Source organism: Odocoileus virginianus, chromosome 12 (genome assembly GCF_023699985.2).
Source record: "Odocoileus virginianus isolate 20LAN1187 ecotype Illinois chromosome 12, Ovbor_1.2, whole genome shotgun sequence".
Classification (NCBI taxonomy): domain Eukaryota; kingdom Metazoa; phylum Chordata; class Mammalia; order Artiodactyla; family Cervidae; genus Odocoileus; species Odocoileus virginianus.
Window position 1 is genome coordinate 9,528,689 of NC_069685.1, and position 21,868 is coordinate 9,550,556.

At 45.2% G+C, this 21,868-nt stretch overlaps 1 protein-coding gene across 3 annotated transcripts in view; it reads left to right on the top strand.

Annotated features, from left to right (window-relative positions):
- Positions 1 to 21,868, top strand: part of NR3C2 (nuclear receptor subfamily 3 group C member 2) — a 424,004-nt gene that overhangs the window by 364,382 nt on the left and 37,754 nt on the right. For all 3 annotated transcript variants that reach the window (XM_070474780.1, XM_070474779.1, XM_020873208.2), the window contains exons 7-8: positions 2,856 to 2,986; positions 10,523 to 10,680. In XM_070474780.1, coding sequence (XP_070330881.1) covers positions 2,856 to 2,986; positions 10,523 to 10,680 — 289 coding nt within the window. The remainder of the gene's footprint in view (positions 1 to 2,855; positions 2,987 to 10,522; positions 10,681 to 21,868) is intronic.

Genomic DNA, 21,868 nt, shown 5'->3' on the forward strand with positions numbered 1-21,868 from the left:
GAAGGAAGAGAGGGAGGGAATAAGGAAGAAACAATATTAATATCAGACAGAAATTATAAGGCAAAAAAATTATTAATAAAGTGGTAATTGGTGATAGAAGGAGAAAAAAGCTTAAAGTATTTAAAGATATGAAAAGCAAAAGAAGAAACCCAAATGAACAAAAAACATTTGAAAAATGTTCAGCCTGCTGGTGATCATGACCATGCAAATAAAGGCAATAGTGGGGCTAACCTTTCAGCCCTCATCAAGTAGCAAAAACAATTCAAATGGGTTAATGACGAGTGTTGGCCGGACTTGGAACAAAAGGACATCTCATCTCTCCTGGTTGGATGAAAGCAGCAGCTGTGTTCACATCCATGACTCAGCAGTTCTATTTTCGTCCTATAGCCTAGAGAAACACCCAAGGATGTCCCTGGGGCCTCATCTGTAATAGCCATAAAGCGGAAGCAACCCCGGTGTCCTTCCGGAGTGGAAAGGATTAGTAAACTGTGGTGTGTTCAGACAAATGAAAGCCGCTGCAGAGAAAATGAGTTTGCTTGGAGTTACCTGTATTAAAACAGATACATTGCAGAATCACAACGGTGAATAAAAATAACTTGCAGAAGGATGTGCATATCTAATTTCAAATTTACATAAAACACAGTGGTACTGGGTGCTGTTTTTCTGAATACATGTGTGTAAAGTGTACATATCTGAGAGGAAATGGGAATCTCCCAAGGTGGGTGGTTCCCTTCTTGAATGAGGAAGATGAATGGGGACAAGGAGTTAACTAGGCAGGACTTAACTAGGCTGTGTTCACTTTTTAAAGATCTGAAGTAAGTATGGCAAAGATATTAGCATATATTTGCATTCTTAATTCTTCATGGTGGATCCATAGTCTCCCGCTATTTGTTTGTGTGTGTGTGTGTGTGTGTGTGTGTGTTTGAGTTTGGATGCGTGTGCAAGTATTTTGAAAATATTTCCTTAATTAGAAATAGCTCCCTGAAAGACAAATACCAAGTGATATCACTTATATATGGGATCTAAAATATGACATAAGTGAACCTATCTATGAAACAAAAACAGACACATAGATATAGAGAACAGACTTGTAGTTGCCAAGGCGGGTGGGTGGGGAAGGATTGGAAGTTTGGGATTAGCAGATGCAAAGCACTATATATAGAATGGATAAACCACAAGGTCCTACTGTAGCACAGGGAACTGTATTCCATATCCCACAATGAACCATAATGAAAAAGAATGTGTACATATATATATATATATATATATAAATATAAATAACTGAATCACTTTACTGTAGAGCAGAAATTAGGCCAGCATTGTAAATCAACTATACTTCAATTAAAAAGTAAATGTAGGGGTTTCCCTGGCAGTCCAGTGGTTTAAGACTTTGTGCTCCCAATGCAAAGGTCACAGGGTTGATCCCTGGTAGGGGAAATAAGATCCAACATGCTGCATTTTTAATATGAATTTTAAAATTTTAAATTAAATTTAAAATTTTGTAAATTAAAAAAAATTTTTTTTAAATTTTTAATGGTAAAAATAGCTCCCAGCTTATTACGGGGATAGAAAAACATATAGCAGTAATACCAAGAAAAATGCTCTGTGTTCTATGATGAGTTTTTTACAAATGGCTTTGAGACTTGAGAAAAGAGAGAATTTTGCCAATGGAACCCAAGAGTGCATCCTGGAAGAGGTACCCAAGATGGCTTTGCCACAGACACTCGCCTGCGTTCCATCACTCATAGATGTGGATCAGCCATCGTCAGCTCCTCTGTGTCTGTGGCCTGAGTCAGCAGGCCTGTTTCTCTCTAGTCGTCTCTTTTTCACTCATTGCTTTCTGGTCATCATAGCTTGGTACTCACCCAGGGCCTCCCGGAAGATTTATCACTTTGAGGAAGAACATCTGAACAGTTAAACAATGCCTGCCTTCCTTCTCACGGAAAGAGATAATCATGACTTCTGTTGTAATATCTTGTGGATTTTTATGGAAGCACTTGGGTTTTGGCATAGAGATTGGCTCTGTTGGTTGGTTGAATGGACATGTGTATGTTTCACACAGATTCCCAAGTCATCTTCTTCTGTACCAGAGAGATTCCATTTGAGGAATCTTTTTAAATGTTGTCTGATTTCCCTTTACTTTTCAAAATTCACTTTCTCTTTCTTTTTTTAAGTCTTTATTGGATTTGTTACAGTATTGCTTCTGTTTTATGTTTTGGTTTTTTGGCCACAAGGCATGTGGGATCTTAGCTTTCTGACCAGGGATTTTACCCACATCCACTGCATTGGAACGTGAAGTCTTAACCACTGAACTTCCAGGGAAGTGCCTGGTTTTTCTTTTTAAATGTGTTGCTGCAAAGCGTTAGCAGGTGCATTTCACGACCTCTATGGGAGGGTAATGGAGGTCCATGTGGAGGTAAGACTGGTCATCGTTGTCATGTGTCCATAGCATCTAACACAGCTCTTCCACGCAGTAAGTGCTTGGAATCTCTGGGCTTCACCCCACGTCACAGCAGCTTCTCCACTCCATGGACGATCTCAGGATTGCACACAGCACCATCACATGTTATCACTCTTGATGTAAAGTGGAATCATGGCATGCTTTGAAAAAGGTTGGTTTTGGTGCTTCTGACATTCTTCCAGGGGACGAATAAACAGCCTGGCTAGATTGGTCGAGAGGCAGTTTACCAGTCACCGTGCTAGGCAGCTGACTTCTCTTGCAAATACATGTCTGCTCTGCATTAAAGCCAAAGGCGTAACTCAGACTCAGATTTCTCCGTGGGCTCCCTGGGGCTGCTAGTCTGGGTCTGGTCTTGGGCCTTCCATTCTCAGACATCTTTGCTTTTCCTTTGCAGAGAGAAGATGCACCAGTCTGCCATGTATGAGCTCTGCCAGGGGATGCACCAGATCAGCCTTCAGTTCGTCCGGCTGCAGCTCACCTTCGAGGAATACACCGTAATGAAAGTGTTGCTGCTGCTGAGCACAAGTAAATTGATGTCCAACCGGCCCTTTTTTACACTGTCACATTGTCTTCCCTTTAGGAGACTAGCCTACTTCTAGGGCCAGGTAGTCAGTATATTAAAAAAAAAAAAAAACACAGTAAGAGGAGGTGAGCAGAGGGCTTTGGTGCAGGATGAATTAAGTTACTTGCAGAGTTAGAAGCCTTGGGTGATGCCCCTGCCTTGATCCCTTCATCCATCCGGCCACTGAGGATTCGTGAAGTGTCCGTTACGTGTACGGTGGGACTGGGCAGCTCAAGACCTACCAGAATGAATGAGGTGCAGCCTCAACCCTCGGGGAGTTTTTGTTTTTGTTGTTCAGTTGCTGAGTCACGTCCGATTCTTTCTGACCCCGTGAACTGCAGCATGCCAGTCTTCCCTGTCCTTCACTATCTCCCGTAAGACAAATTCAAGGTTATTTTAATACCCTGTGGAAAGTGATTGTCTGCCATGATAAAGACTGTCCTGGGGGCTCAGAGGAGGGAAGCACATGCTCACTTCTTGGCATCAGAGAATTCTTGATGAAGCTTCATCTCAAGAGAGCTTTTTGCCAAGGTGAGGGATTGAGTCCGAGGCATGAGCTGACCTTCCTGCTGGGGAGCATGAGAAAGCATGGTGGGGTGGGAAGCAGACCCACATAATAGTGCTTAGCTCTGGGGAGTTGTTTTGCCTGTTTATGATTTTCATTTTTTATCTCATTTATGTATCCACTAATTTTTCAAGGCATATCAGGTACTATTGGATTGGGGAGGCGTGGTTGCCCTGTAGATTGAACCAGAAGATTCCCACCTGTTGAAGACACCTGATGTCTGTTAGGCAAGCAGGGGCGTGTGGTCCAGAAGGCTCTGAGCAGTGGGCTGACATGGCCAAAGGGGTCCTTCGTGGCTTCATGAAGATGCTTCTGGCAGTAGATAGACTGGAGGAAAGGGAATAGGATGAGGAGAGAGAGAGGCCAAGTCAGACAGAGATTTGAGCCAGACTGGGAGCCCAGAGGCCTGCTGTGAGGCTGCTGAAATAACAGCCTGAATAATGGTGTATTCTTGCCTGGGAAATCCCATGGACAGAGGAGTCTGGCGGGCTGTGGTCCACGGGGTCACGAAGAAGAGTCAGACATGACTGAGCGACTACACTTTCACTTTCCTAATGGTGGTGGGTAGCTTGCTGACAGCACCAGATGCATTCAAGACACTGCAGAGTCAGCCTTGACAAGAAGGGGGATGCAAAATGGTCTGGATTAGAAATAACCTGGGGTTTTGAAGGCAGAGATGATTGTGAGGTGGTAGTGATACTATGAAGAGAAGTGCATTCGTGTTGGGATTGGAGCAGATTTTATGGAGTGTAAAGTGACTTCTCCAGGTGGCTGAAGGATAAAGAACCCACTTGCCAATGCAGGAGATACAGGAGATGTGAGTTCCCTCCCTGGGTCAGGAAGATCCCCTGGAGGATGTTACGGCAACCCACTCCAGTGTTCTTGCCTGGAGAATCTGATGGACAGAGGAGCCTGGCGGGCTTCAGTCCATGGGGTCGCAAAGAGCCGGACACGACTGAGCGACTGCGCGTGCATAGCCTCAGAGAGGGGCCTGAAAAGGGGGAACCTGGGGGACTAGAACTCAGGAAACAGATTTGGGTATTGAGATGTAAGCTTGACATGATCCTTGCAGAACAGGAAAGTACAATGCCTAGTGGGGGTGCCGAGACTCAGGAAGAAGAGGGGAGATCCACTGAGGTGCTTGAAAGGAGGATGGCGCGCTGAGGGACAGGGCATAACCATCAGGGAGCCAGAGGAGCAGCCAAGAGTTCGAGGCTTCCCGGAGGCGTGACACGCACAGCTTCCCATGGAAGCCAAGAATGTTGGCAGAAGCCTACTGGGGTTGACCATTCGGCATCAGGCAGGTGCCAGACGGCTGGGGACTTGCAGATTGATGGGATGCTGCTTTGGGCGTCTGGAACCAAGCATGAGAGGAAAGAACTCAATGGTAGAAGGAGCCAGGAGAGACAAGGGAGGCAGGATTAGCCTTGGCAAGGGTGCTAAACTCTTCTTTCCCAGACAACGGCACAAGCCTTTCCAAACAGAGGGGAAGGAATTTGAGGAAGCTCTCATCAGACGAGGGTGAGTCTGGGATGATGGCAGGAGACAGGATAGAGAGGAAATCTCGGAACTGAGTGCCGGGACCACTGAAGAAACGGGGAAATGTCCTGGGTGCCAGGACACCAGGGTGGGTGGCGCCGACTTCAAAGGAGCAGAGGCTGTCGAATGACCCCCTGGAAGCTGAAAAGAGCATCTAAGTCATGCCCAGCCCTCCCCTTGGCCCAGGAATCAGTGGCCTGGGTGAAGGGTTTTCAGTGGGGCCATTTGGAAGTGAGTGGCATGAGCAGCCAAGCACTGAGGATAGAATGGAGAAGAAAAGATGATGATCCCAGCACGGAGGGATTGGGTCTGGGCAACAGTGAAGCCTGTACCTGTCCTGCCTGGGGAGCCAGGGGCCAATTGGATCAATATCTGCTCTACACACATTAGCGTCTCTCAGTTTCCAAAGTTTTTCCACCTATTGCCTAATTTAACACTGCAAGATTGGTAGCTTGTCTAAAGTGGACAAGACAGAGGCAAGCAGGTGTGAACGTGTGCAGCCTCCTTGGTGAATTAGGACTCAGACTCAGGGCTTTGGCCTTCCCTTTCAGCTGGATGCAAGGGTGGAAAGCAGGCTGGCAGCAGGGGACAGCCGCAGGGAGAGGGGAGGGTGAGCCGCAGCCTGGGAGGGCGGTGGGGTCAGCGAGTCTCAGCTGTGTTTCGCTTGGCTGGCAGGGCTTTTCAGGTTGCTTTCGGCCTTTCGTCTTGTTTGATTTTCATGGGCTTTGATTGCACAGGGCAGCCCATGCTCTCCCCAGCTTACCGCAAGCTGAACCACTCCTCAGTACCCGCCCTTCCTCACTATATGCTCAGCCCACATTCAGGAGCTTGTCTCTGCAGTCCTTCGTCCACAGGCTCGGGAGAACCAGGCTCTTCTCCCTGCTCTGTTCTTCAAGGTGTCTGAGGCTCCCAGCTTATCCTTTCTAGAACATAACTTGGGAAATGTACTTTTAGTTCCCCGCCCAGGGATTGAACATGTGCCCTCAGCTGTGAAAGCCCAGAGTCCTAACCTCTGGACTGCCCGGGAATTCCCTGGAAATGTACTCTTTAAATTCAGCAACAGTGATTTTAGTCCCCTTTCCAAGCTATATCATTAACCATTAGAAGAAATTTATAAAAAGAAAAAAGGAAAAAAATATATCAGATGGGTGATAGAATTTAAATTTTTTTCTAAAAATGTACATGATAATAATCCTTTATAAATATTGGCCACTCAATTGTTATTGGTGTCTTGTCCTTTTACATCCATTTAATCAGTCAACCTTACAATCAATTCTGATATCATTTAGCTCCCCAAATTAATTTATTAGCTTCCAGGTAATTGAGTACATTGAAGGCTGGTTTTTGTTGATGCAGAAAAAAGCAAAATAAGAAACCAGGAGAACAGAAGTAAAGAATTGTATAAATCATGAAAACTTCAGGCTTTAGTAAGCTTATTTTGCTAATCTGTGATACAATGTACGAAAATTTTTTCTTATTTAGAAGTTTACATTATACACCCGATGTCCAGTGTATGAGGAAAGTTAAGCTGTGACATCAAGAAGATCATGTTCTTTTTGCTCACCCAGGAAAGCAAACCAGCTTCCCACCCAGCTGTCTCTTTGCTCTTCTCCAGCCCATAGACTCTGGATGATTTCCAGGAGCCCTGCTGCATTTAATAAGTAAATTCAGAAAATCTAGGCAGACCTCCAAATTTTGAGGTTTTGCCTAAGTTCTCTTTTATTTGTGGGTCTGTTTCAACTTCTGAAATATCTGGCTGGGAAAATGGTACAATATATTTCAGTCACAGCAGTAAAACACAAGTAATATTTGACACAAGTTGTTCATAATCTTGAGAATTTTTGATAACACAACTGTCAGAAATATGAAAGCTTTTGGTGAATCTCAGTAGCTACACCAAATACACTGAAATATAGTCATGAAATGTACTCACTTCATTCTAATTTTAGGTAATTTTTTAAATGTGTACTATCCATAAGTATCTGTATTGAAAAATGAAAGGTTTACTCCATAACATTTTGAAACTTAAAAAAAAAATGTGTATCAACAGGTGAGCTGTGAAAGCATTTATATATAAACTCATAGTTTCTTTTTTTTTAATTTTATTTATTTATTTTTATTTTTATTTTTTTTTCCATTTATTTTTATTAGTTGGAGGCTAATTACTTTACATCATTACAGTAGTTTTTGTTATACATTGAAATGAATTAGCCATGGATTTACATGTATTCCCCATCCCAGTCCCCCCTCCCACCTCCCTCTCCACCCAATCCCTCTGGGTCTTCCCAGTGCACCAGGCCCGAGCACTTGTCTCATGCATCCAACCTGGGCTGGTGATCTGTTTCACCCTAGATAATATACATGTTTCAATGCTGTTCTCTTGAAACATCCCACCCTCGCCTTCTCCCAGAGTCCACAAGTCTGTTCTATACATCTGGGTCTCTTTTTCTGTTTTGCATATAGGGTTATCGTTACCATCTTTCTAAATTCCATATATATGTGTTAGTATACTGTAATGGTCTTTATCTTTCTGGCTTACTTTGCTCTGTATAATGGGCTCCAGTTTCATCCATCTCATTAGAACTGATTCAAATGAATTCTTTTTAACGGCTGAGTAATATTCCATGGTGTATATGTCCCACAGCTTCCTCATCCATTCGTCTGCTGATGGGCATCTGGGTTGTTTCCATGTCCTGGCTATTATAAACAGTGCTGCGATGAACATTGGGGTGCACGTGTCTCTTTCAGATCTGGTTTCCTTGGTGTGTATGCCCAGAAGTGGGATTGCTGGGTCATATGGCAGTTCTATTTCCAGCTTTTTAAGAAATCTCCACACTGTTTTCCATAGTGGCTGTACTAATTTGCATTCCCACCAACAGTGTAAGAGGGTTCCCTTTTCTCCACACCCTCTCCAGCATTTAATCTCAAAAATATACAAGCAACTCCTCCAGCTCAACTCCAGAAAAATAAATGACCCAATCCAAAAATGGGCCAAAGAACTCAACAGACATTTCTCCAAGGAAGACATACAGATGGCTAACAAACACATGAAAAGATGCTCAACATCACTCATTATCAGAGAAATGCAAATCAAAACCACAATGAGGTACCATTATACGCCAGTCAGGATGGCTGCTATCCAAAAGTCTACAAGCATAGTTTCTTTTATAAAGTTTTGGGTTAACCTTAAAATTTTGGTAGAAAGCGAATCTATAGATTCACAGTTAACATTCTACTTCTTACCATCCTTCTTTGTGTTTTTTTAAATACTTTTAAAACAAGGGTTTAATTTGAAAGCAAAAAAACTGTTACATAATAAATGACATTTAATTCTAAGTGTGAATGTCAAATATTTGAAACCACAACTAATATTGTGGCAGCCTCAGGAATGTATGCAGTGCCTACAAGGGATTTATTTTTTTCCCCATAAAAATAGAGTTAAGATAAACCACAAATCAAAAGCCTCAACAATTAAAACTCAAGGAGGTTATTAACATCATGTGTGAAGTTAATTTGCAAGATAATCCATATCTTTATATAGGACAACAGGGTTTCTTTGGGAGCAGTGATATTCTTGACTCCCAGAGTTACATGTAACACTCAAAACCATACTTAGCTGTTCTAAAGAGCTGATGACCCAAGTGAATTTTTATTGATACCAGTTATGATAATTAGCAGATAGCATGTGCAATTGAGAAATGAAAGTAAGAGCAATGTCATACTCAGACTGTTAATATCACAAGGTGAATTTTTCTCATCTTCATCTTCCAAAAGTGAAAGTTCTCAGTGACTTTATTTTTCAGAGTTAAAGCATAAGTACTTATTGGCTGTAATGAACAAAAGCAAACATGTAAGTAGATTTCAAAGGGAGCATCTGTAGTTTATACTCCGCCCTAAATCTCCTCCCAGAATGTAGGCACAGGTTGCTCCCTATCTCCATAAACTGTGCTCACGTGTGTCCTGAGAAAGAGCATCTCCTTTGCAGTCCTAGAAGCACTCATATGCTTACAGGTGCTGAATTTCAAAGTATTATTTTCAATGAAATGTTTTTCATTTAATTAGAAAAAAGCAGCAACTCTAAAGAGCTTCCCTGGTGGCTCAGATGGTAAAGAATCTGTCTGCAATGCAGGAGACCTGGGTTCAATCCCTGGGTTGGGAAGATCCCCTGGAGAAAGAAATGGCACCCCACTCCATTATTCTTGCCTGAGAATTCCATGGACAGAGGAGCCTGGGAAGTTACAGTCCATGGGATTGCAAAAGTCTGACATAAGCATGCACACACGCACACACACAGATGCTCTATACAAAGAAAGAAAAAAACATACTTCTTAATTTTCTCTTATTGAAGATAAAGATGAACGTGATTTCTTCCCTTCAGGAGTTTTTGATCTTGTTTTGCTGTAGAGTATTGTCCTGTTACCCATCACACACACAAATGTGGGCACAGACCTGCCAGCAGGCTGTCTGGGTGGTCCCGTGATACCGCCTCAGTGGTCATGTGACCTTAGAGCAAAGAGAATAGGAAGTGCTTCTTTGCAGCATGTCCTTCCCTGATAGACAGCCAGTTTCCCCAAGTGTCTTTTGACATTTGAACTTGAATTTCTGATTTCAGCCCCAGCTTAGATTGTCTGTGTTTCTTCCAGTTGTCCTGAAAAATCAAAGTATATTTTCCTACATCTGAGGTATTGGCAAGTTAGGGTTCATAAAAACTTTGATGACAGGCCACAGGATAGTGTAGCATTGTGGTTAAGAGACAGACATTGGAAACAGACCTCGGTTTCTGCTTTTTCTCTGCCATGTATTTACTGTGTCCTTGGGCTAGTGATTAAACCTCCAGTCTTCAGTTTCCACATCTGTGAAATGAGAATAATATAATGACTATGTCTTAAGATGGATGTCAACATTAAGCAAGTTAATATAAACAAAGTGTTTTCTAACATACCCCTGCTAACCCAGTTACTCTTTCGTATATGTGTGTACAGAGGTTAACCGTTATTTAGCTGCCATATTTACTCATAAAGGACTCCCCCGTAGCTCAGTGGTAAAGAATCCTCCTGCAACACAGGAGACGCAGGAAACGCAGGTTCGATCCCTGGGTCAGGAAGATCCCCCAGAGAAGGAACTGGCAGCCCACTCCAGAATGCTGGCCAGAAAAATCCCATGGTCAGAGGAAGAGCAGCCTGGCAGGCAGCAGTCTGTGGGGTCACACAGAGTCAGACACGACTGAGCAACTGGGCACACACACACTTATTCATAAAGGCAAGATGCAAAACGCAGTGTCAGTCTCAAAGTGTGAGCCTCATGAACTCAAAATAGTCCAAGCCGTTTAACCACGAAGATGCTAAAGCTGTTTTCCGTTTTGAGACCTTAACATGTCTGTATTCCTTCACCACAGTTCCAAAGGATGGCCTCAAAAGCCAGGCTGCGTTTGAAGAAATGAGGACAAATTACATCAAGGAGCTGAGAAAGATGGTAACGAAGTGTCCCAACAATTCTGGGCAGAGCTGGCAGCGGTTCTACCAACTGACCAAGCTTCTGGACTCCATGCATGACGTAAGTAGAGCCTCCTGGCGTCTGTCAAAGGAAGGATCCACAGCCACACACTGTGGACCCAGAGAAACCGGAGAGCTGAGAACGTTCTTGAGGCTTTGGGAAGAGAAGGGGTATATTATCCACGGGAGGCAACGAGAGTTTAAAAACTGATTAGGGGACTTCCCCGTCAATCCAGTGACTAAGACTCCGTACTTCCAGTACAGTTCCATTACTGGTCAGGGGACTAGGATCCCAACATTTTTAATTAAAAACAAAAAAGCTGATTAGGAAGAAAATTATTCTTTTCAGAATACCTTTGAAACAAACTTCATTTAAAGTCAAAGGTGTGGCCCTTTCCCCCCCTGAGCAGAGTATAAGAGAAATGTGCACCATCATGGCAAAACCCTGAGCTCCAGGCCAGAGGAGGGTCTCAGATTTCCTACAGGTGTCAGATCAAGTTTCTCATTTCTGCTGGCAATTTAGGAAATGTTTGGTTAATGGGAATGTTTGCTTTAGAATTGCATAAATAATATCCATCTTCTACAACTGTGCATCTAATAACCCAATCTTTCAAAAACATTATTAGTGGTCTCGGGCCAGCTGGGATCATCTCATTCTTTGCCAGATTCAGAAATCTTATATTCACCATTCTTCATAGGAGTCACCCTTCTTGTCTTGTGTAAATATGGAAAGTAAGCTCTTGAGCTTGTTTCTGATTTACTGAATTACAGATGTAGTCAAGGTGTTAGCACTTTCTACAAAATACTGATTCGGATAACTTGGTTTGTCATGCCACTTAAAATGTGCTTCTCATTTCATTTTGCAAGCAGTTTCTTCAGTTCTGGTTCAAAAAATGTTGTACACGGTCATGCTAATTTAATGTTTTTTATATTTGCTTTCTTTTGGAAAATTTATTGCCCAAGTTCAGCCCATGTGATTTGGATAAGAAATCCTTTTTCAACTATTTCTGTGTTGTTGAGGACAATGTTGACAGGCCTGATGACCAATATTATAATTATGTTACTACTGAAATAATGGTTCATCCTTTAGAGATTTGTTTATGCCACTGGAATGGTATGTCTTTTGGGGTTGGTGGATAAAAGAGTGTTGCTTTCCAGGGTTTTTACACTGAAGACCCAGTGCATATCACACTGGCCTTTACTTTCTCTAAACATTTCACATGATAAGAGTCAAATTCCCACAAGGTGAATTCAGTGATAGATAGTTTGGCTAGTTATCAGTGGCCCCATGACTTAATGGAAAATCTCAGGGATAATAAATGATGGGCTTCAAGACTTTTGGAACACAGCTAACAGTGCTCTCCACAACTCTCACAAAAGGAAGTAAAGGAAAGTAGTGCATGAGGCAGGATGATCCACCCAAGAATCAGGAGCACTGTTACTCTCTCCTGTTGGTTTTCTTGAAAGTCTTGCTTAGTGGAGCTGTTGCAGAAAGGGGGACCCCTTCCAGGATCGAGGGGCTTCCCTTGTAGCTCAGTCAGTAAAGAATCTGCCTGCAGTGCAGGAGACCTAGGTTCGATCCCTGGGTTGAGAAGATCCCCTGGAGAAGGAAACGGCAACCCACTCTAGTATCCTTGCCTAGAAAATCTCATGGACAGAGGAGCCTGGTGGGCTGCAGCCCATGGGGTCGTAAAGAGTCGGGCACAACTGAGCAACTAACACTTACTTCCTTACTTACTTACAGGATCGAGAGTGGGCTCTTGTCTCACACTCAGAAATGAATTATCCAAAGAGACACACATGCTGACAAAGCAAGAGACTTTATTGGGAAGGGGCGCCTGGGTGGAGAGCAGGAAAGTAAGGGAACCCAGGAGGACTGCTCTAAGGCATTGCTCAAAGTCTTGGGTTTTATAGTGATGGGGTTAGTTCCCAGGTTGTCTCTGGCCAGTTATTCTTTATTCTGACTCAGGGTCCTTCCTGGTGGCATGCAGCTCATTCAGCCAAGGTGGATTCCGGCAAGGAGGATTCTGGAAGGTTGTTAGGACATGTGGCATCTCCTTTTGACCTTTCCCAAATGCTTCCAGTTGGTGGTGGCTTGTGAGTTCCGTGTTCCTTACCAGGACCTCCTGTTGTAAAACAACTCATGCGGATAGTTACTGTGGTGGCTTGCCAGGGTGGGCATTTTCAGCCACTGTTTGTCCTAACAGACCTGGGCTGGGGGCAGGGGGCCAGGGAGCAGAAGGTGTGAGTCTTTCTTGATGAATTGTGTTATTCGTGCAAACGATTGGGCAGGCACAAGTACAGTTGTAAAATGAGTGTGTAATTGGCATCATGTAATCTCGTGGATGGAGGAACCTGGTAGGCTGCAGTCCATGGGCTCGCTAAGAGTCGGACACGACTGAGCGACTTCACTTTCTTTCACTGATCTCGTGAAAAAGATGATACACTTTGAAGCAGTTTGCGTATAATGAGGCTCAACAACAGAAGTTAAAACTTGTGTATCTACAGCCTTAAGGAATCTCGGTGCCTTTGGGAACCTCAGTGCACAGTGGGATGGTGAAAACCCCCGGAGGCCACAGCAGTAGTCAGGATGTCAGACTGTCCTCTGCTGACTTGTTTTCAGCACCAGCACAGTGAGCTGGTTGCCAGTGGCTACTCAGGAAGCAGTTGCCAAATGTCTGAATCATAAATGATGATTTTCTGCCAGATCCCCCCAAAGCAAATCAGCGTCTTGTTGTTCAGTCGCTCGGTCGTGTCTGACTCTTTGCCACCCCGTGGACTGAAGCATGCTAGGCTCCTCTGTCCTTCACTGTCTCCCAGAGTTTGCTCAAATTCATGACCTTTGAGTCCGTGATGCTTCCATCTTATCCTCGGCCACTCCCTTTTGCTTTTGCCTTCCCAGCATCGAGATCTTTTGCAATGCATCGGCTCTTCACATCAGGTGACCAAAGCAATGGAACTTTGGCATCAGTCCTTCCTATGAATATATTTTTAGTATTTTTCATTGCAGTGAAATTGATACAAAATAAGCTGAACATACTTAAAGCGTACCATTTGGGATGTTTTGCACATGTATACACCCATGAAACGATTATTGAAATCAAGACAGCAGACGTATCCATCACTCCAGAAGTTTTCTTGTGCCTTTTTAAAAAATTGAAGTATACTTGATTTACACCAGTGTTAATTTCTGCTGTACAGCAAAGTGCTTCATTATACATGTGTGTGTATATATATATATTCATTTCCTTTATCTTTTATCACAGGCTATTGAATATAGTTCCCTGTGCTACAGTAGACTTTGTTGATTACCCATCACTGATCCTGCTACCTCCTCCTCCCCAGCTGCTTTCTGGATTGCTTTCTGGCAATGTAGATTGGTTGGTATATGTTAGTGTTTCACATGCATGGGATTATACAGTGTTACAGTATGTAGTCTGTTGTGTCTGGCGTCCTTCGTGTGACATAATTATTTGGGGATTCGTCCGTGCTGTTGCCATATAGAATGCTTCGTTCCCACTTATCGCCCTCTTACCTCCCACTGTGAAGATATTCCACAGTTTGGTCGCCACCCATTGGTGGACATCTGGATTGTTTCCAAATTAGGGACAATTTCAGAGAAAGTTGGGCTTCCCTGGTAGCTCAGCTGGTAAAGAATCCGCCTGCAGTGCAGGAGACCTGGGTTCGATCCCTGGGTTGGAAAGATCCCCTGGAGGAGGACATGGCAACCCACTCCAGTGTTCTTGCCTGTAGAATGCCATGGACAGAGGAGCCTGGTGGGCTACAGCCCATGGGGCTTCAAAGAGTCGGACACGACTGAGCGACTGAGCACACACACACAGGTGTACGTCATGTATGGCTGTCTATGGACACTGTTTCTTTTCCTTAAGTGAATAACTAGCAGCCGTGGAAGACCTGGGTCATATGGTAGGTATGTAACTGTTTTCCAGAGTGAAAACAGTTGTGCATAGTTGTGCATTCCCTCAAGAAGTGTGTGTGAATACAGATCGCCACACACCCTTGCCGACATGCAGAATCATTTGTCTTTTTCGTTTTAGCCATTCTAATAGCTGTGTGGTGATGTCTCCCTGGAAGGAAAGTGTTAGTCGCTCGGTCATGTGTCTGACTCTTTAGGACCCGTCTTTGTGACTGTAGCTCTCCAGGCTCCTCTGTCCATGGAATTTTCCAGGCAAGAATACTGGAGTGGGTTACCATTTTCTATTCCAGGATAGAGTTGTTGAGAAGATAACAATAGTGGTTGGTTTAGTCACTAAGTCATGTCCACCTCTTTGTGACCCCATGGACTGTAGCCTGCCAGGCTCCTCTGTCCACAGGATTTCCCAGGCAAGAGTACTGGCGTGGGTAGACATTTCCTTCTCCAGGGGATCTTCTGACCCAGAGAGATCAAACCCAGAGTCTCTTGCATTGCAGCAGATTCTTTATTGTCTGAGCCACCAAGCAAGCCCCAAAGTCTCCCTATGGTTTTAATTTGCATTTCCCTCATGATTAATGGTCTTTTCTTATGCGTGTTTACCATCTCTGTGCCTCTTTGCTGAAATATCTGTTCAACTGCTTCTCATTTTTAAAAACTAGGATGTTTGCTTGTAATTGGATTGTTGAGTTTTGAGAGTTCTTTGTATATTCTGGATACAATTCCTTGACAAGACAGATAACCTGCAAGTATTTTCTCTCTGTGGCTTATCTTTTCATTCTCTTATCAATGTCTTTTGAAGAGCAGGGATTTTTAGTTCTAAGAAAATTCAGTTGATTATTTTTTCTTTCATGAATCATGTTTTTGGTGTTGTAGCTAACAATTCCTTGTCTATGCCAACATCACAAAGCTTTTCTGTTTTGGTCTAGAGGTCACTGTCTTTCGTTGACTGATATCTCAGAAACCGTTTCTGTGTTGTTTTTGGTGGAAGGGTAGATCTAATCCACCTGACTCTGCTTTTGCTGGGAGGAGAACATTCTTTGGGGATTCATTGGAATTACTTTAAGTCTGAAACCTTTCATTTTAAACAATCAGAAATGTTTGCCCTTAGAAGTAGCTTAACAGAAGCATCTTGAATGCTCTATTTATTAATATATTCCCATCCCAGACAGAACATTGAAAAATGCATTGTAAGTCTGGAGGGACCTTTCTAACATTCACAGTTACTCAGACTTGAGGCTGCCTACAGCTTTTTCATTAGAGTAAATTGGTGAGTCGGCGTTTGTGAAGTTCTCTTCCAGGGAACATGGAGCTGCAGGAGGATGGTCTCTGTGTTCAGAGCCCCGTGTGCTCACCTTGTGGCAAAGAGCATGTGCTCCTGAGAGTCACACAGACAGGAACCTTGTGCCTGTAAACCCAAGTTCCGTGTAAATAGCATGCCTGGTGTGCCTGGCCTCGGGACCCGCATCTACAGAGCTGGGCACACATGGACACAATTCTCGGGATGTGTGGTTTTCCCCCACGTGGTGCACACATGTGTTGGCAGAACTGAGCCAGGGTGAGTGAAGGAAGAGTGTCTGAAAGATCGGGTTGGCAGTCAAGTATCTGAACTGGTCAGCACCTTGAATGAATCACAGGCCCTTCGAACACCAGTCTCCCTCCCCAAAAAGGTTCAAAGAAAGCAGTTGTGGCCAGGCTTCTAGGGATAAGTGTGTTTTTGCATCTAAATAGGTGTTATATGTAAAGCATACTACAGATTCCTTATTCTTCCAGAGGGAATTGAGAATTACTAGTCACTTTCTTCCCCGATGGCTCAGTAGGTAAAGATCTCCTGCAGTGCAGGAGACAAAGGAGATGTGGGTTCGATTCCTGGGTTTGGAAGATCACCTGGAGGAATCCTGGAAATGGCAACCCACTCCAGTATTCTTGCCTGGAAAATCCCATGGACAGAGGAGTCTGGAAGGCTACAGTCCATGGGGTCACAAAGAGTTGGACATGGCTGCGCGACATGGCTGAGTGACTCGGTACACACAGTCACTTTCTAGGTATTGCTTGGAGTGGCCGTTAATTTCTTATCAGTGAAGAAGGCACATTTCTCATGAATTTATTGGTAACTTCTGTTCATTCATGGAGACTGAGGCCTATTTATGCTATGATCAGGCTGTAGAACACCTAGTAAGCATTAAAGGATGATATTAATAGTATTTCTCAGAAGCAAAAATGTTGCCCTTTCTCTGTTAAGTAGTATCAAGGTCATGCTATTGTAATTGACTCTATTTCCGTGTACATAATATGTTGCCTCATGCCTAGAAAAACTTGTGACTACCGAGGATACAAAATAACTGTAGGACACCAACCTACCCCTTAAACTGCTTAGAGTCTACAGGAGGCAACTAGAACATAACACAAGGCAGAAGATAACTGTGGACAGCGCGATCTTTGAGAGCACACACACTGCTCATTCATTCACATGTCTGCGAGCCCCTCTTGTGTTCTAGAACGAGAGGTACAAATGGGGACAGAATACCTGTCTTTAGGTATACCACTTGCTCTTAAGGTAGACCATCCTGTTCAGAATGGGAAGCAGAGGGGTGAGCATCTGTCCAGATGCCTTAGTACCTGTGTTATTTCATTCCCTTCTAAAAGCTCCCTGTAAGATGGGTATTATTCTCATTATTCCCATTCCTGTCCTTCAGATTCCCACTTGCTCTGATAGAGAAAGAGGTTCATCTCATTCAACAAATACATTAGCGTCTAAAAGCGTCAGGCAGTGCAGTGGAGGGAGAGACACAATCTGGCCTCGGGGAGCCTTCTGCGTGGTCAGGACCACCTGACTGTATGGGGCGGGGGCTGGGAGCTCACAGACACGAGCACACTTGGCATTGTGTGCTCATGGATGTTCATTCTGAGTTGCTGGAAAGCCTTGTCGGGTAGGTCTAGGAGCCAGTCGTGCTGGGCAGGGGTCAGGAAGCCTTCTGGAAGTGGAGGAGGGGTGTCTCAGAGAATCTTTATTTCGTGGAAGATGACGCAGAGGTCCAGAGAGTGATTTCTCGGGGTCCCTAGGGGGCCAGTGGCAGCCAGAACCCTCTTTGACTGTCTGGTGCTCCCCATACCACCCACGCAATGCAGGAGGGCTTCAGACTGCTGGCTGCTGCTGGATTCCAGGCTGGGCTGCGTCTCTGGAGCTCAGAGAATGAGCAAGAGGAGTACTGCAAACAGCAGCTATGCTGCTGACTCTTCAGACTCATTGGGCTCTTCCCTGGCAGTTTCTGGAATGCATTGTTTTGTGAGGCATGGGGTTGCATCTGAAGGCAGTGAACCTGGCGTTATACTAAAACATCACATATGTTTAGCAGTTCCCCAAACCACATGTAGGGTCTGCCTCACCATAGGCTGAGCTGGTTTCAGGGCGGAGGGGAGGTTTTCATCTCTGCTAACGATCATTAAACAGTAAATCGGGCTAAGAACCTACCCATTGCTGGGGCGGGCACTGGCGAGTCCCTGCGTGGAACCAGGAGGTCCTCTCCCTCTGGGCTTGCTTTCTGTGGTGGCAGGAGGAAGGCTGAGCAGCCCAGGTGGCTCTCAGAGCTAAGCTTCTCTCCTGCAAGGGGGAGGCGGGCACGGTGGGAGCACACAGTGATACAGGACCCGCCCCACGTGCACACGGGGAGACTGCCTTCTGTATGTAGAGAGGGTGTTCATTTCAGTTTCATGATCATCAACAGAAGAGATCGCTGCAAGCAGCCATGTGTGTTAAATTACTTGGAGACCCCCGTTGCTCATTTAATGAGTGGGTGCTTTCATGACAGGCAGTGATAGTGGCGATTTCCATCGTGACTGCACTCGAGGTGGTTTCAAGAGTGATGCAAATCTGCTTCTTCCCGCACACTGAAGCATGCCAGCCCTAAGCCGGCTGGATCCACCATGTGAGCTGTCTGCCGCTTTCCTGTCCGGTTCTGTTTCACGTCTTCGTGGTCAGTGTCCTTTCCAGAAAAGTTCTGAGGCCCACATAGAAATCTGCCACAAAATGATGGCCACTGCGGACAGCAATAGAGCATGGCCTCTGCTCCTCCACCAGCATTTCTCTTGGGCACTCCGCTTACATTTTTTGGTCCTCAGGTTCTTCTGCTATAAAATGGGAATAATACCCATCTTACTGTAAGGGAATTTTTGAAGCGTGTGAAGTAACACGGCTGAACAAATGTTCATCGTTTCGCTTCCACTTTTCCAGATTGGATTTGCATTTCCCCAGACCGTGTCTCCACACCACCAAAAAACATCCATCAGGCTGTTTTAGTTAACTGTAAACAGAGACAAACAAGCATATGGCAAGGCCCTCAAGTGGGTAACAGTCTAGAGTTGGTAAGACCCAGCAGGGACATGGGCAGGAAAAGCCATTCTGCATTGTGGGGCAGGCATCCGGTGGTGAGTCCCGTAGACTCAGGTCAGCGTAGACGCCTTCCCAGGGTGCTTCCGTCCCCAGTGCTCTGTTCTTAACTGTTCAATCACTAAGTCACGTCTGACTCTCTGCGATCCCGTGGCCTGCAGCCCTCTAGGCTTCCCGGTCCTTCAGCATCTCCCAGAGTTTGCTTGAACTCATGTCTATTGAGCTGGCGACACCATCCAACCATCTCATCCTCTGATGTCCCCTTCTCCTCCTGCCCTCAATCTTTCCTAGCTTCAGAGTCTTTTCCAATGAGTCAGCTTCTCACTTCAGGTGGCCAAAGTATTGGAGCTTCAGCTTCAGTCCTTCCAGTGAGTATTTGGAATTGATTTCCTTTAGGATTGACTGGTTGGATCTCCAGGGGACTCTCAAGAGTCTTCTCCAACACCACCATTCAGACGCATCTGTTCTTTGGCACTGAGCCTTCTTTATGGTCATGGGCCAACTCTCACCTCCGTTCCTGACTACTATAGTGCTCTGTGCATCCCGCCCTGTACCAGGGGAGGCTGGTGTTGCTAACACACATTAAATGTGCTAGAGATGCTTCCTGACTCACTGACCAGATGAAAGATGTTAGTGATGGAGACAAGGGAGGATTGCTGTGAGGTCACCATCAGGAAGGATCAACATTGCTGAAGGAAAACCCTTGGCCCAGTATGGTCAGGATGCTGCTAGTAAGTGAAGCCTGGCCATACTGCCCCTGGTTCCTGGGGGACACCTCCCTCTCTGCCCCTTGTTCAGGTGACAAGGAAATGAGACTGTTTGATACCACATGTAATAATAAGCTAAGGTACGGGCAACACCATCACCGCCCCCTGCCATGTGTGTGTGTGTGTGTGTGTGTGTGTGTGTGTGTGTGTGTGAGAGAGAGAGAGCTCAATCAAGATTCAAGATTCAAAGCCTTATTCTGTCTCACCAGGTGAAATAACCATTTAATACGATTGTCAGCCATATTACACTGCCACCTTCTTTGAAGAGACCATGACTAAGAAAGCGTCTAAATAAAGGCAGGGTGGTTTACGCCAGAGTCAGCAAAGTGAGCAAAGCCTCATCTTCCAGGGCACCAGGCAGGGCCCAGACCTACTCCTCCTGGAAAGGAAATCATCATAGGTAATGATTTCAAATTAACTGAGGAATTGACGTGGCGGAGCTCATGTGAAACCATCAGGACAGTTATTAATGGTTCGTGGTGTATCTTTCTGCAGCCCTATTTTTGAGTTTACCTTTACAAATTTCTCATTTCAAGGGTGTAGTAGAGTTCAGACAGAATTGCCCTGGGTGCATTGTACCAGTGAGTGCTTATTTTCTGCTAAGAAAATTATTTTATGTTTCCATGTCTGAAAAAATATATCACATATATTCAAACATAAAAATGAGGGGAATAGGATAAAATAGGTCAGAATGTTCTGTTTTTTCCAATATTGTGGATAAATAGGGAAAGGATGACTTTGGGTATGACATGGAGAGGTGTGGTGGCCTCAGGATGGGTGTGTTTCACGTGCTGGTAGCTGGGGCCACGAAGCACAGCTTGAAGATGCGAGTCCCCGTAGGCACACAGGGAGTCGTGGCCCGATGAACCTCCTCTGTTCACCACGTTCACGGTTACGGATGCTGATGCTCCGTGACCACTGTCGTATTCTCCATGCTCCCCTCTGGATGCACGCACCCGGAGGCTGTTGCTTGATGTGGTCATACTTGCTGAACTTGCCTTCTGTCACTTGTGCTTCTGCTGTCATATCCAAAAACATTATTTGCCAAGACCCAGGTCAAGGAATTGACAGGTGGGCACATCTCTGGGAGCCTCCACTGGGCAAGGGACCTTGCTCGTCCTGAGGATGTAAGAGCAGCCTAGGGGACTCAATCCCTGCCTGCAGAGGGTGGGGTCTGATGGGGAAGAGAGGAGGCAAGTAAACTGGGGATTAGGATGCAGCATGCTGGGTGCTTGAGGTCAGTGGGTAAGGCCCACGTGTGTCAGGGTAGGGGTCCTGAAGGGGAAGTGGCAGGGTAGAGGTGGTCCAGGGCGTGAGATGAGGGAAGTGACTGCTATGCTCAGTCCCAAAGGCAAAGTGGGTGTCGGCCAGACACACAGAGGGAAGTTAACCCAAGCCAAAGGAGCTCCTATCCCAAGGGAGAGAGCACATGGTGATTTTGAGAAATAGAGAATTCATTGTATCCAGGAGCATCAGAGAGGAGCAGAGAAGATTAAGGATGGGGACAATGAAAAGATCTATAAACCACCTTGAGGTCGCTAGTGAGCACATCTGTAGTCTAGAGCTGTTCCTTCCAGTCTGATAACCACTGGCCACAAGTGGCTGCTGACATGTAGATAGAATTTAAAATTGAGTCCCGCACTTCACGGGCTCAACAGCCACATGTGGCCAGTCGCCATCACCTTGGGGAGGGCAGATGGCTGTATTGACAGTGCTGATCTAGAGGATCCATTGGAGGAGAAGCAGAGGGCCAGTAAGGATGCTGATGCGGTGGTCCAGGGAAGAGATGGAGGCTGGGCACTAAGGTAGATCAGGGGCAGGGGGACCACGGACATGTTCAGGTAGTAGAATAGATGGTTCTTGGTGGTGGATAGGACAGGGGGTTGAGAGAAGGAGGCGGTCTCAGATGACCCAGGATTTGCACGTAGGTTGGTAGTGGGGCAGCAGCAGCGCTGAGTGAGGAGATGCAGGGGAGGATCTTTGTGAGGAGAGGCGATGGGCATCTTTTGGACATGCTGAGTTTAGGTGCCCTGAGGAATCCCAGGAAGACAGGTCAGGTGAGCTCAGGTCTCTGTGGAGGTGAGGGTGAGTGCTGATGCAGGTTTGGGAAGCACAGCGCGTGGCTATCCATGCAGCCCTGGGGTCAGTGGCGCTGCCCAGGCAT